This window comes from Cyprinodon tularosa, unplaced genomic scaffold (assembly GCF_016077235.1).
Source record: "Cyprinodon tularosa strain WSP-4 unplaced genomic scaffold, ASM1607723v1 ctg519, whole genome shotgun sequence".
Lineage (NCBI taxonomy): Eukaryota > Metazoa > Chordata > Actinopteri > Cyprinodontiformes > Cyprinodontidae > Cyprinodon > Cyprinodon tularosa.
Window position 1 is genome coordinate 516,903 of NW_024039251.1, and position 12,146 is coordinate 529,048.

General features: G+C 36.9%; 1 protein-coding gene across 1 annotated transcript in view; it reads left to right on the top strand.

Moving 5' to 3' along the window:
• Positions 1 to 12,146, top strand: part of LOC119795641 (proprotein convertase subtilisin/kexin type 4-like) — a 208,408-nt gene that overhangs the window by 97,268 nt on the left and 98,994 nt on the right. Inside the window, exon 9 of the mRNA XM_038303717.1 lies at positions 6,515 to 6,628. Within this exon, the coding sequence (XP_038159645.1) occupies positions 6,515 to 6,628 (114 nt within the window). The remainder of the gene's footprint in view (positions 1 to 6,514; positions 6,629 to 12,146) is intronic.

The window sequence follows — 12,146 nt, forward strand, 5'->3', positions numbered from 1 at the left end:
TGAAAGGATTTGTTTATGTGAACAAGAAAAGAAAAAGCGAGCTCTTTTTGTCCTGGGACCCCATAATGGTGTGTTTCATAATGCACCACATTGTTAGTTACTGAGCTTTTAAAAAAAAAAATGGGCATGCCTCTTTCAAAATGGAAATCTTAATTTCTTGTATTTTAGTAGAAGGATAAGAAAGCTAATTATATGGCTAGATTCCATGCTAAATATTGTCCCAGAAGCTGATAAACCCTAAACTAGTGCTAAACTATTCTGCTCTATTGATGGTAAAGTGTATTTAAAAGTCTTTAGTTTTGCATGTAAGCAATTTTGACACAATGCACTTTTTTATCTCTAAGACAAAGTGGACACATTTCATTGTATTGCACTGAGGACACTCAGGTAGAAAGTGAAATTGTTTATTCATGTCATTTCTGTGTTATTCAGAGATTTTAAAGACTGTACTGTTTAAACTGCATGTTTTCTTAGGGCCAAATTTTCGGTTTGAGCTAATTCTACCTCCATTGTTTTTAAGTAAAGGGACCAAAAAAAGAAAAATAACAGCTTTTCTGTTGCTTCTTTTTATGTACAAAAAACTTTTTAATTTACTTTCCAATTCACTGTGAACAATTTTCTAACTTTTACTTAGGTAGTGTTCTTATAAGTGACTTTAACTTTTACCAAAGTAATTTTCTTCAACTGTATTTTTACTTTCACACAGCTTTCTGTTTTAGTAATCACACTCTGCCCATAAATTCAGTGTGTTTTGGACAGTGGTAGCTCTTCCTATGAGTGGCCTAACAAAATTATACCAGACATTAGAAACCTGTGGAGATCAAACAAAAACACAGACTAACACCTAAAAACATTTCAATTTCAAGTAAAAAAAGAAACAACTGTGATTAGCTGAACTTTAATTCATAACATAGAAGCTCTTTAACAGTTAAGGCAGTTCTAGCTGCCAATGATGGGACATGCAGTTACAGGTATAAGGTTAGGAGTGGGGAAATGTTGGTTTTAACTTTTTCTCATAGGCATAGGTCAGTTTGGTCCATTAGTAACTAATTATTTATCAATACTAATATGCTATAATATTATTCTACACATGATAAAATGGAAAACCCTCTTAGTCAATAAAGGGTTTTTACATTCAGAGAAAAAAAAGGGGGGGGTATATGTGTAAGCTGAAAAATTGAAAATTCGGCTGAAGAGAGTCATGTGATGTGTTCAAATGAAAATACTTACACTAAGCAAAATAAACGTTTCCCAGTTGTCAGAATTAAAAACAGTTCTAGCCTTAAAGTGCACAATTGGTGTTAGTTGGATGAAATGAAATGGAAAATGGCTGGATTAATCCCATAATGTCAGATCACTTTAACCTGGGAGAGTTTCCTTGGAAAAGAGGACTTTAATGTATGGGATTTTTTACGAAAAGATTGTTTATTGCCTGGTGTTATTGTTTTAGTCTGATGCTTGTTGATGAATCAAAGTCCTCAATGTCGGCCAAGGGAATGAGGAACTGATGTTAAAGCCAGAATTCTCCTACACCAGTGGTCATGGATTAGCGGACCGGGCTCCGGATCCGGACCCAACCTGATTCAAAACATTTATAAACTACCACGTGTTGTCCGACGGCAGTGTCTAACTTCACTTGCGCCGCTTCTCCTGTTAATATGGTAAAGCCCTCTGGAGGCTCCGGGCATCAGGCTACATGTGATACAACTTAGCCAATGAGCTGCTGTCAGTCTGGGTTGCGACTGCTGCTAATTTTAGACACAGCAGGCAAACCTGTGGCAAGCCGGGCGATGGGAAAGAAGGAGAAGACGATGAGAAAAAGAGAGCAGAGAAAGTGTGGACTGCTGGAAGAACTGTGGTGAACTGGTGAAAGAAAAGTGAAATGGTGCTCAAAGATGACCCTGCACATTTAGAGGATGTTTGGCTCAACCTGCTGCTGTGAAGCAGGATTCTCCACCATGAACAGAATCAAAAATAAATATGGATCCAGGCTCAGAATGAGCACCTTGATATGTGCTTTAGAATGGCTTTGTCTCCATTTAAAACCAGGTTTAAAACCTTGCAGGTCAGCCTGAAGCCCACTGCTCTCATTAACCCATAAAAAAAAAAAAACGTCAGTTTAGGTGTTTTATAAGTTTAGATTTTAAAATGAAAAAAATTTTCTATTCTTTCTTTTCATACATTTTATTTATGTATAAGATGGCATAAAAACCTAATTTTATTTTAGTGTTATATTCTGTGTAAAGTAACAGATTATAATTAAAATTGTCTCCAGACCTTTACTGGTTGATGATTGTCTTTATTCGGACTCCGTTGATTTTTATTTTGGTTACCCCTGGCCTAGGGTATCTATTAGATGACGTTTTTATATTACTGCACTTAATTTCTTTTGGAATATTAAACTGTGACAAAAAATAGCAAATTCAGAAGAAATATATGTGTAGGAAGGTCATTTTTACTGTACATTTATTTTAAATTATACTTATTGAAACATTTCTAATAATCAATGGCTTATTATAAATTTATTCATATTCATATAGAAAGTCACAAGTAATCAAAGTGTTGTTCTTAATAATTAAAGGCTGAAATCCTTTAGTCTCAGCAGTTGTTTTATAGAACGGGACCTTTTGTAAAAAGAAGCAGAAACTCAGTTAAAGGTTCAGTTCATCTAGAGTCCATTACAGCAGAAGTAATTCCTGTGTTTAACCAGCACCATGGTATGCAATCGTTGTGAAGTTTTCAGACTAATTTTGCAGTCTAAACCTATTCACATTCCCTTCAGGGGTTGTGCTGCAAAGAGGAGAGAGAACTCTAAAAGAGAAGGAGATAGCTATGTTCTCAGCCAACAGTGTGCTTTTAAGAGTAAAACGACTTCTCCAAAATAAATAGATCTGTGTCACAGACTGCCAGGAGAGAGAAAAGCCCTCGGTTCAATAATTAATTCCTGAGTCGAGGGTTTTGGAGTGCCACTGATTGGGCTGATTTTTTATTTTTTTCTAATTCTGTTATGATACAAAGGAGGCCGTTTGAAGTAATTTGTCCCAGAGAGAGCAGCTTGGAATACCATACATGCTTTGATTTAGCAAAGCAAATTTAATTTTGTTTGCTTTATGCAAACCAGCCGGGGCCGCGGGGCTTTCTCTGATTCCACCAGAGGGGTGATGGTGGTGGTGGTGCTTATGATAGAGGTGGGGGAGTGCACACAGCAGAATCACGCTGCTGCCACTAATATCCAACACGCACGCTCACACGCCGCCGCGTGCAGGGAGCAGCAACAGTTCAACAGCACCAAGCTCACTCCACTCATAAACACGCACATTCTCCAATCCCTTTGAAATTAAGGCTTAAAATAATTGTTTGTGCTTTGTGTTTTGTTTCATTCCATCCATCTATTATTAGTGTTACTGGTATTATTCCTATCATGTTGTTTTAGTTGCCTCTTGCTGTGGTTTTGTTTTATGCTCCTGATGAAAGCTTCTATCCTCACTTTAGTTCTGCTTAGTTTTTCAAATACGTGAATGGAATCCATCGGTTTATATCTGTGCCTGGTGCTTTCTGAACACCCAAGAGCAGAATAATGAAGAGGGTACTTGTTATCTTGTTCTTTGACAAGGTCTTTCCTTCCCACCTTATTAGAAAGTTTCACCAGTGAAACTATGAAGACCTACCTACAGTGGAAGATGTATACAGATGCAGTGTTAATATTAAAACGGAGAAATGATTGGGATTTGTGTTGTTTTTTATTTTTATGATTTCCTGTTAGAAACATGGTGTTGGCAGTCGTGCTGTGTGAAATATGTTTTTTTATATCCCACAAGGAAATAGAAGCTAGAAAGATTTTTGGAGTTAAACACTGATAAAGCCTGGAAGAAAACCTTTCAGAGGTTGCAGAAGGCTCGATACTCAGGTGGAGGTTGGAGAACGACCCGAAGCAAACAGCCAGAGCTACACTGGAAGGCAATGGTTTAGATCAGTGATTCCCAAATTTGGGCTAGGAGAAGCCAGAGTGTGGGGGATCGCAAGTTGATTTCCAGAAATAAAATAAAAATTTTACAAAGATTAGAAATAGCCACCGAACCTTAAAGACAGCGTTTACTTCTAAGACGCTGGTTGAGTTTTGGATTTCAGTTGAGCTGGAATAACCACGGCTATACAGGGTGGCTTTTGATGTGCTGATGCCGTTTGGCAGTACCTACTTTTGCGAAAAGACCTACTCGGCACTGATGTACCTTAAGAATAAATACAAATGTCGACTGAATGTGGAGGATGATCTCTGAGTAGCGGCCTCCGACATTAAACCGAGATTGGACTTGCTGTGCTCCAAACATATCGCATGTCCATCCCATTAGGAGAGGTTAAGTTCAGATTAAAGTAATGAGTAAATTACTGTAGAATAATGTTATGGATGTTGTGCTATTTTTATTTTTTTTGTCAATATGCTAATGTTTGGATATGCCTATAGTGTGTGCGCGGTTGCCCGCAATGTCTATATTCATTTAATGTGGGGGAGTCGCAAGCCCCTTGCACCATCACCTTGGGGGTCGTGGGCTGAAAGTTTTGGGAACACCTGGTTTAGATCAAAGCACATTTGTGAGTCAGTCAAAGACAAGAACCACAAGAAGTTGAAATTTATGCCAAAACTGGAATTTGTATGCAAGCAGAGATTTTCATTCAAATGTACCAAATAAGGTCAAAGTCCCTGGATGGTAATAACCTCCAAAAGATCTGCACCTGTAATTGGAGCAAAAAGTATAAATAATTAATTATTGACTGAAGCTTGCTGAATACACTTTCACCTTTCACTTTCTACAGTTCCACAGTTTTTTAATTCTTTTCAAATGATGCAACTTTTCCACACCACGCAGCTATGCACTACCTTTACCTGATCATGCATATCAAAATTTATGCTAAAAAAGTAAATTGTGGCAAAATGTCAAATACTTCATAATATATAAAAGCCACTGCATGAGGGCTAACAATACTCAAACACTGTTTCCATATACAACAGCTTTTTTTTAAAGCCGATTATTTTCACATTATCTGATCGAAATATAGTTCCAATTTTTTTGGGGGGGGATTAATGCTTTTTCTTCCACCATATACATGATAAAAAATAAATATAAAAACAAATGTTAAACAGGTCTCAATTAAAACAAACAAAAAAAGTGAATAGGCAAATCAAACAAACCATTAACAACTGATAGTAGAAGAGTGGCAATGCAGGTGCCTCACATGATCTCACGGCATGGCTGCTGAATAAGTGAATGAATCAGAAAATAGATTTATGTAATGGTCAAAGCTAATAAAATAAAAAAATATTGAACAGATATATCGGTTGACCGATGTATCAGTACATCTCTAATGAGATATGAGAGACCAGCGATGTTTGCATATTTTTGCTGCAGCTCATTTTTGATTTCTGGACTATATTCACATTAAAAAAGTAATTTCTCAGACAACCTTATAAGATTGTCAAACCGCTACATTTGGGTAATTTATTTTGCATTCATTTGTATATTAATTGAAATTTTAAGCGTTTGTGATTCTGTTAAGAAAGCATGTCCCATGTTGAGATTGAAAAGGGTGAGTTGTTTTATGCTAACTTAATCGTCATTTTTGACCTCCATAGTATGCAGAATTGGATTAAATGTTTTCCTTGGCATCTCTGTCGTGTTTAAAGTCGCATTTTTCCTAACCTTTGCTAGCTTTGACATTGATGGTAGAAATTAGGGCTAAAAGTGTTGCTTTGCTTTCAGAGCCATCCTTCTCTCCAGCTGTGCCCCCAGAGTGTGTCTGTCTGTGGGCAGATGTTGAAGCTGAGATCAGTGGCATTTCTCCTCAGAAATAAAAATGATCAGGCAGCTGAAGAGTTTTCATTCAAATCATTTTCTTAGAGAACAATAAAGAGTGGATAAAGCTGGAAAAAAAAACTAATTTCCTTTATACTTTTCATAGGATGGAAGGAAAAAAAACCCTGGTTGACGACCCTTTGGTCTTTTGTTATAGAAAACTGAGCTAATATCCTCCAGCTCTCTGCGCAGTTTAAAGGTCTTAATTGGATTCCATTAGTATATTGCTTGACATGACACTTGAGTCGGCTCTATTAGAATTCCCCTGCTTGGGATTAAAAAGAGGACTTTTGCTGCATTTGGCTCTTCTGACTCTTTTGTAAAGAATCAGATATTCTTTGTTGGATTCACAGTTTTTAGTGACACCATTATCAGTAATGTAGCCCTGACCTAAAGAGGCCCTTTTATATATAGAGCACCTGCTTTTAAGGGTATAGTGTCTCTTTGCAGCAGCATATGCATCAATAAATCTTTGCAGCGATCCAGTAAAAGCTCTACATGGGAGCCTGGTTATTGTAATCTAAGCCTACAGAAACACATGCACCTCTTTGTTTGTTTCCCATCACGCTGTCTGACAAAGTTTAAATGTTTCCTCAATGAATCGATGGATGGGTTTGTTTAGGTGACATGTTTTTTTTTTCCTGTTTTTCTCTCTCTTGCACCAGTCCATTGTTGACATGGAGAGATGTTCAACATCTGATCGCCATGACAGCCAAGATTCCAGACCCCGAGGAGCTGGGCTGGACTATCAATGCAGCAGGATACCATGTTCACCACAGGTACTGTGATAAGACCCCACACACAAATCTGCATTTATTATACTGAGGTCCCAAATGTTAAAAATGCACTTCTTCTAGGGTACTTAATTTGTCTTCCTTTGTGTCTTGTTTTCAAGCCAAGCTAACCTAATCACTTATAATGATATGCTGATAAGACTAAATATACATCATATTTCAGAGAAAACAGGCATATCCTCCTGTTGTTTAAAAGAAAAGTACTTTATTTCTCTTTGAAGTTTGTATTTTTTTTAGTAACCTGGTGTTAATTCATTTAACATGTTAACTCTTTGCATTTATGTCACCTAATTATGTAGGACATGCCTAAAAAAAATTAGGTATTGTAGAGAGTGACTGTGATTGTTTTTCTTAGTAGTTTTTTAATTAGGCTGCGTCACCTGCACATGGTGCTGCTATTTTTGCCAGAACCACCAGCAAAACTTGAAAGCTGTAAACTGAACAGTCACAACATCCACATTTTCTAATTTTTTTACTAAAACCAGCTATAGTTGCTTAAAAACCCTGCTATATTAGGGCATTTATCTTCTGATTTATGCATATATGTACATTATCACATTGTACATTGTGCACATAAGATCAATCACTGCTAGTAACTGGGCTGCATATATTAACATAGATGATCAAATACGATAGAAGTTTAAATGGACAATATCTAAATGACAAAACTACTCCTCAAAGCGATATTAGGCTGAAAGCAGTCTGTTTTTTGACAATAATTAACACAGGCTGTTTTGACTTCAGGACCCTGTGCAAAGAGTCCTGGGTTCAAACCCAAGCCAGCTATCTTTTTGTATGGAGTTTACAGTCTCCCTATGCATTTTTTGGGCCCTTTCCTGGTACTCCATCTTCCTTTCATATTAAAATAAATTAAATTGGTTGGGTAAATGGTTCCCCTACATTGTCCTTAGCAATTAGTGTTTCCTTAGATGGTTGTATGTAGAGTAGAGACTGACACGGGAGTGGATTTTCACTCCTGTCCCGTCCCACTCCCACAGAAAAAAATTGTGTCCCGTCCCGATCCCGAGCCAGAGTAGAAATCTAAATCCTGTCCCGTCCCACTCCTGGTGAAATTACTCCCACCCCATCCCGCTCCCATTCAGAATGACTCCCGCTCCTGCACCACTCCCATTCTTGTTTTGTTTTTTTTGAGCGTGGGTAAAAAACTCAGAGCGGAAGCACTATTGGTTTTTGGTTCGTGTAGTTTTTTTTGACTCGCAATATAGTGTAGGCTTCAAGGAAAAAAACTACAAAATGGCGGCGCAGTACTGGATTTTTTTTCTTTCTATTTTATTTTATACATACAAATACAAAACAGTTCACTGAAGTGGCAGATTTAAACTTCACTGTCTTTGATAGAAGTGAAAATTTGCAGAAAAAAGGATACTGTACAATAGTTTACATTTTATATATATATAAGTATATATATATATATATATATATATATATATATATATATATATATATATATATATATATATATATGTATGTATGTATGTGTGTGTGTGTGTGTGTGTGTGTGTCTGTGTATGTATGTGTGACTGCTTTGATAGTGACAGCAGAAGGTCGATGTGAGGGCCAAGTGGAGGGCAGTTTCATACACAAATGATCCTGAAGGGGCAGCACCACTCAAAAATCACCTTGTGCAGAGAAAAATAAAGCTAGGAAATTATCTCATGTTGAAAAGTTGCAAATTTGTGGAAAAAAAACCCTCAATGTTCAGTTTTGTACTAATATGTTTTCTGATACTAATAATACAAATTTGAAAGAAAAAAAAAACCTTTAAAATCGTTAAGAAACTTTCTTATGTCATGAATTAGTTCTCGTAAATTTACAATTTATGGCACATTTATGGATATTTTCCTATCTGTTATGGTTTCATGGAGGATCTTTTGCTATATCGGAGTGAATTCTTCCAGGGGGCAGATTTGCCCTCTACTAAGGCTGTGTGGAAGAAGCTTCAAAATGGCTGCCTCAAGGAGGTGCTTTGATGCTACTATAACTAATATGTGTAAAAAGTCCTCTTTGCTCCCTTTTTTTGTTTTATTTAGTTAGGTAAACCCCAGAGCCTTTTGGCAGAAATCCTAGACTTGACATTCATTTCTTAATATAAAACTATCAATGCCCAAAACATGAAACTTGGAAAGTAATCATCCCTCGCCTTTAAATTAGTTATAGTTATGAATGCAATATTTTTGAATATATGTGATTTGAATTCAATTTCAATTGAACTAGGCTCAGTGTGAACGGCCATCTGCAGAGGCCAACTGGGGTTCAAGGAGACATAGGCTGATACAGAAAATGAAGCAATGATACAAAAGGCGGCCCCGTCCAGGAAACACACAGCCAGGCAGAGGAGCTCTGAGACAGCTCCCATGTCAGAGGATGAAAGAGAGCACACACATTCAGTCACAGTCAGAGAAACAGGACTACACTGACAAACAGGCCAAGCTTCAACATCTACAGTATAAACATACTGTAGGTGTTGATGGCAGCAGCACAGCTGATATTTCCTTCCAGAACGGTGTCACAGCCAAACAGGAACAGACGAGGCAAAGCTACTATGAGAAAAAGCAAAGAGAGCAGAATGTTAGAGCCTGAAATGACAAATTCTGCAGAGTGGGAGAATAGATAGGAATAAGCAGAATGATAAAAAGTTGGTCCCTATGTCCTCCAGCAGTCTAGGCCTATTGCAGCAGAACTATATAGATAGCTAAGGATAACCTATAACCATGGACTTTTTCAAAAACGAAAGTATTAAGCCTACCTTAAAAGTAGGCAGGGTGTCTGCCTCACAGACTCAAACTGGCTGTTGGTTCCATAGGAAACGCTTACTTATCAGCTTTTGTCAAACTTTCAACTCTTTTTGATTTATTATCATCCTGTTGATAAACTGATTTTTAGATATTTCAGTGCTTATTAAGACTTCAATGTTGTTTCATTTCTTTAAAAAAAAAGATCTTCCCATTTACTCTTTAAATTCACACACTTTGAATACATGTTTATTACGATATTGTTGATGAGAAGCAGTTATAATTATTTTTATTATATCTACATGATGTCTTAATGCAGTTTCCCCACTACTTTAAAGTAATGCCTGTGGTGTTTTAGTAAAAAAATAGATAACCCAGATAATCCAGTATCTGATCAGAGGTCAAAGAATCACCAGTTGCAAAAACAAACCTGCTCTCTTTAAGAAGTTGTCAGCGATAGGCTGTTTCTCATTATTCTGTGAGCAACCGTAATCCGATCTGGACTTCACACACCAGCAGCGTTTGAGCAGCAGGGCAGAAGGAAAGGAGCTGGTTACCTTGCTGGGATGTTGGACGTGTGCAGCCTGTCACCTGCAGCTCTTCGTTCAGCAGCTCAGTGTGGCCGCTCTTTCATGTTTCACATTTCTTCCTGTTAGAGCTGCTCTGCTGTTTAAAAGGTAAAGATATTTCTGACTTTGCTCTATGCACTTCAGTCCTAAATAAATCTGATGAGTTTCCATTACAATTAAATCTAGATTTTTAAAAGGAAGTCTATTCGTTTAACGTTTGTGTATTGTTCAAATGTTCTGAATGAAATGATCAGATCTACAGCATTTACTCTATGAGAGAACCATCTACCTACGCTTTACCAGCTGTCTTCAGTGCATCTCAGTGCAGCTTCAGTTTGAGACTCATTATGGCTCTCGTTCCCAACCAGCTCAAGCTGCTGCTCCGATTGGCCGGCATCCAGAGGCCTCTCCTGAGCAAACTTCTGCCCTTGGATGTATTGATAACTGGAGACCAAAACCAAACATGCTGCCCAGTCATTAAATAAAAATTGCTGGCTTGGCACAAGAGGTTGAATATTTTAGGTTTCTTTTTCTGCTTCCAGATATTCCGGCTCAGGGTTTTAGTTTCAAATCATACAAATTAAACCTACCTTTGTGGATAAGGGTTAAAACATCACAGGTAAAAGAAAGAAAATGCAGCAGATTGTTTAGAGTGCTTTTTTAAATTGTTACTTTATTAATAATGGCGTTCAATTTGAATATCCTTTCTTGATTAAACAAGAGATTTTCTTAAGATCAACCTGCTTCAGAGGCTTTTTTGGGCTCTTTACTTCTACAATCTGTGTTATTTTACCTCTTAAAATAAGAAACGTGGGGCACTGTTTATTTTTTATAATAATAATGTTAAATTTTGTTTAATAAGAATTTAATTTTGAGAAATTACATAAGTTCACTCAGCGCATAACCTTCAGAGAATAAAAGCCCTTCATTCCTTTTTTTCTGCTTTTCTTTTTTTCAAAAAAATATTGTTTAAACTGTTTCTTTGGCAGTTTTGTTTTTTCTTAAGTATTTTGAAACTTGGAGTTTCTCTTGAGGTTTAGATAATTTGTTTTAGGCTTTTGAACATCTGACAGACTCATTTCAAAAGTTAGCTCTACTTTTATTCTAACCTCTTTACGTGTACCAGGTTTCAAGTAAAGCTTTTTTTAATTTATTTGTTAACCATTTTTTTTCTTCATTTTTAAAATAAAAACTTTTTAACAAATTCAGCTTCACTTCAGCTTTTCAATCTCATTGTCTGTCTTGTCTTCAGCTTATTCATTGCATTCACATTGATATTTTTGTTGTTCAAGACGAATAGAATAAGTTGTCGCATAGAGTCACGGTAAGAAGAAAGTACATTTTTTAATAAAAATATATATTTTTGTAGGGTTAAATGCATCCTAATATGATGAAAAATTATCTAGTCTTGATCAGAGTTGGATTTTATTTTAATAAGGCTTCAAATGCACAAAAAACACACAAAAGATCCTGCACTGTAATTATTAATTTAAGGGGAAAAAAAGAACAAAGGTGGTTTAACTTTAAAATCCCCCAATCTGTTTTAATAGACTTAAGACAGAGGACCTTGTAGTAGTCAGATGCTGTTATCTCGCCCCCGGTGTGCCTGGGTGTACCTGTAAGGGTTTAGAGAAACAGATTGTCTCACACACTGCATGCGTTTAGAGGGTAGTGAGTAAGCGATCATATAAATGCTTATACTGTGTCCACCAAGGCGATGAAATATCGGTAATCAGTCATAGTGTTTGGGATGTTTTCCATCTGCCATGTGTCTCCCTGCAACCTCATCTCTTCTCTTCTAATTGACCCTCATCACCTCTTCCTCTTTTCTTTCCCCAACCTTTCTCTTTTCAAACCTTGTGTTCACTCCATGCCTATTTCTTCCCTTCATCTCCTCTTCCCCAGCATGCTGCATCATGAAATAGATTGTAATTACTGTGTTGCTGTGAGAAGAATGGATTAATTAAGATATAATGATGCCGATCACAGCGGCGAGCGTCTGCTGAAATCTGTCCATTTAGAGGGCTGTGGCAGAGGACTTGTAATGCCCTGATCATGCTTTAGCGGCCATTTAAATTATAATTATAAGGAATGGTTTATTTCATGGGTGAGAACGGGTTGACTGCAGTGCAATCAGCGTTGGGTCACTTAGAGAGATTGTTGTAAAACATTAAAAAAAAT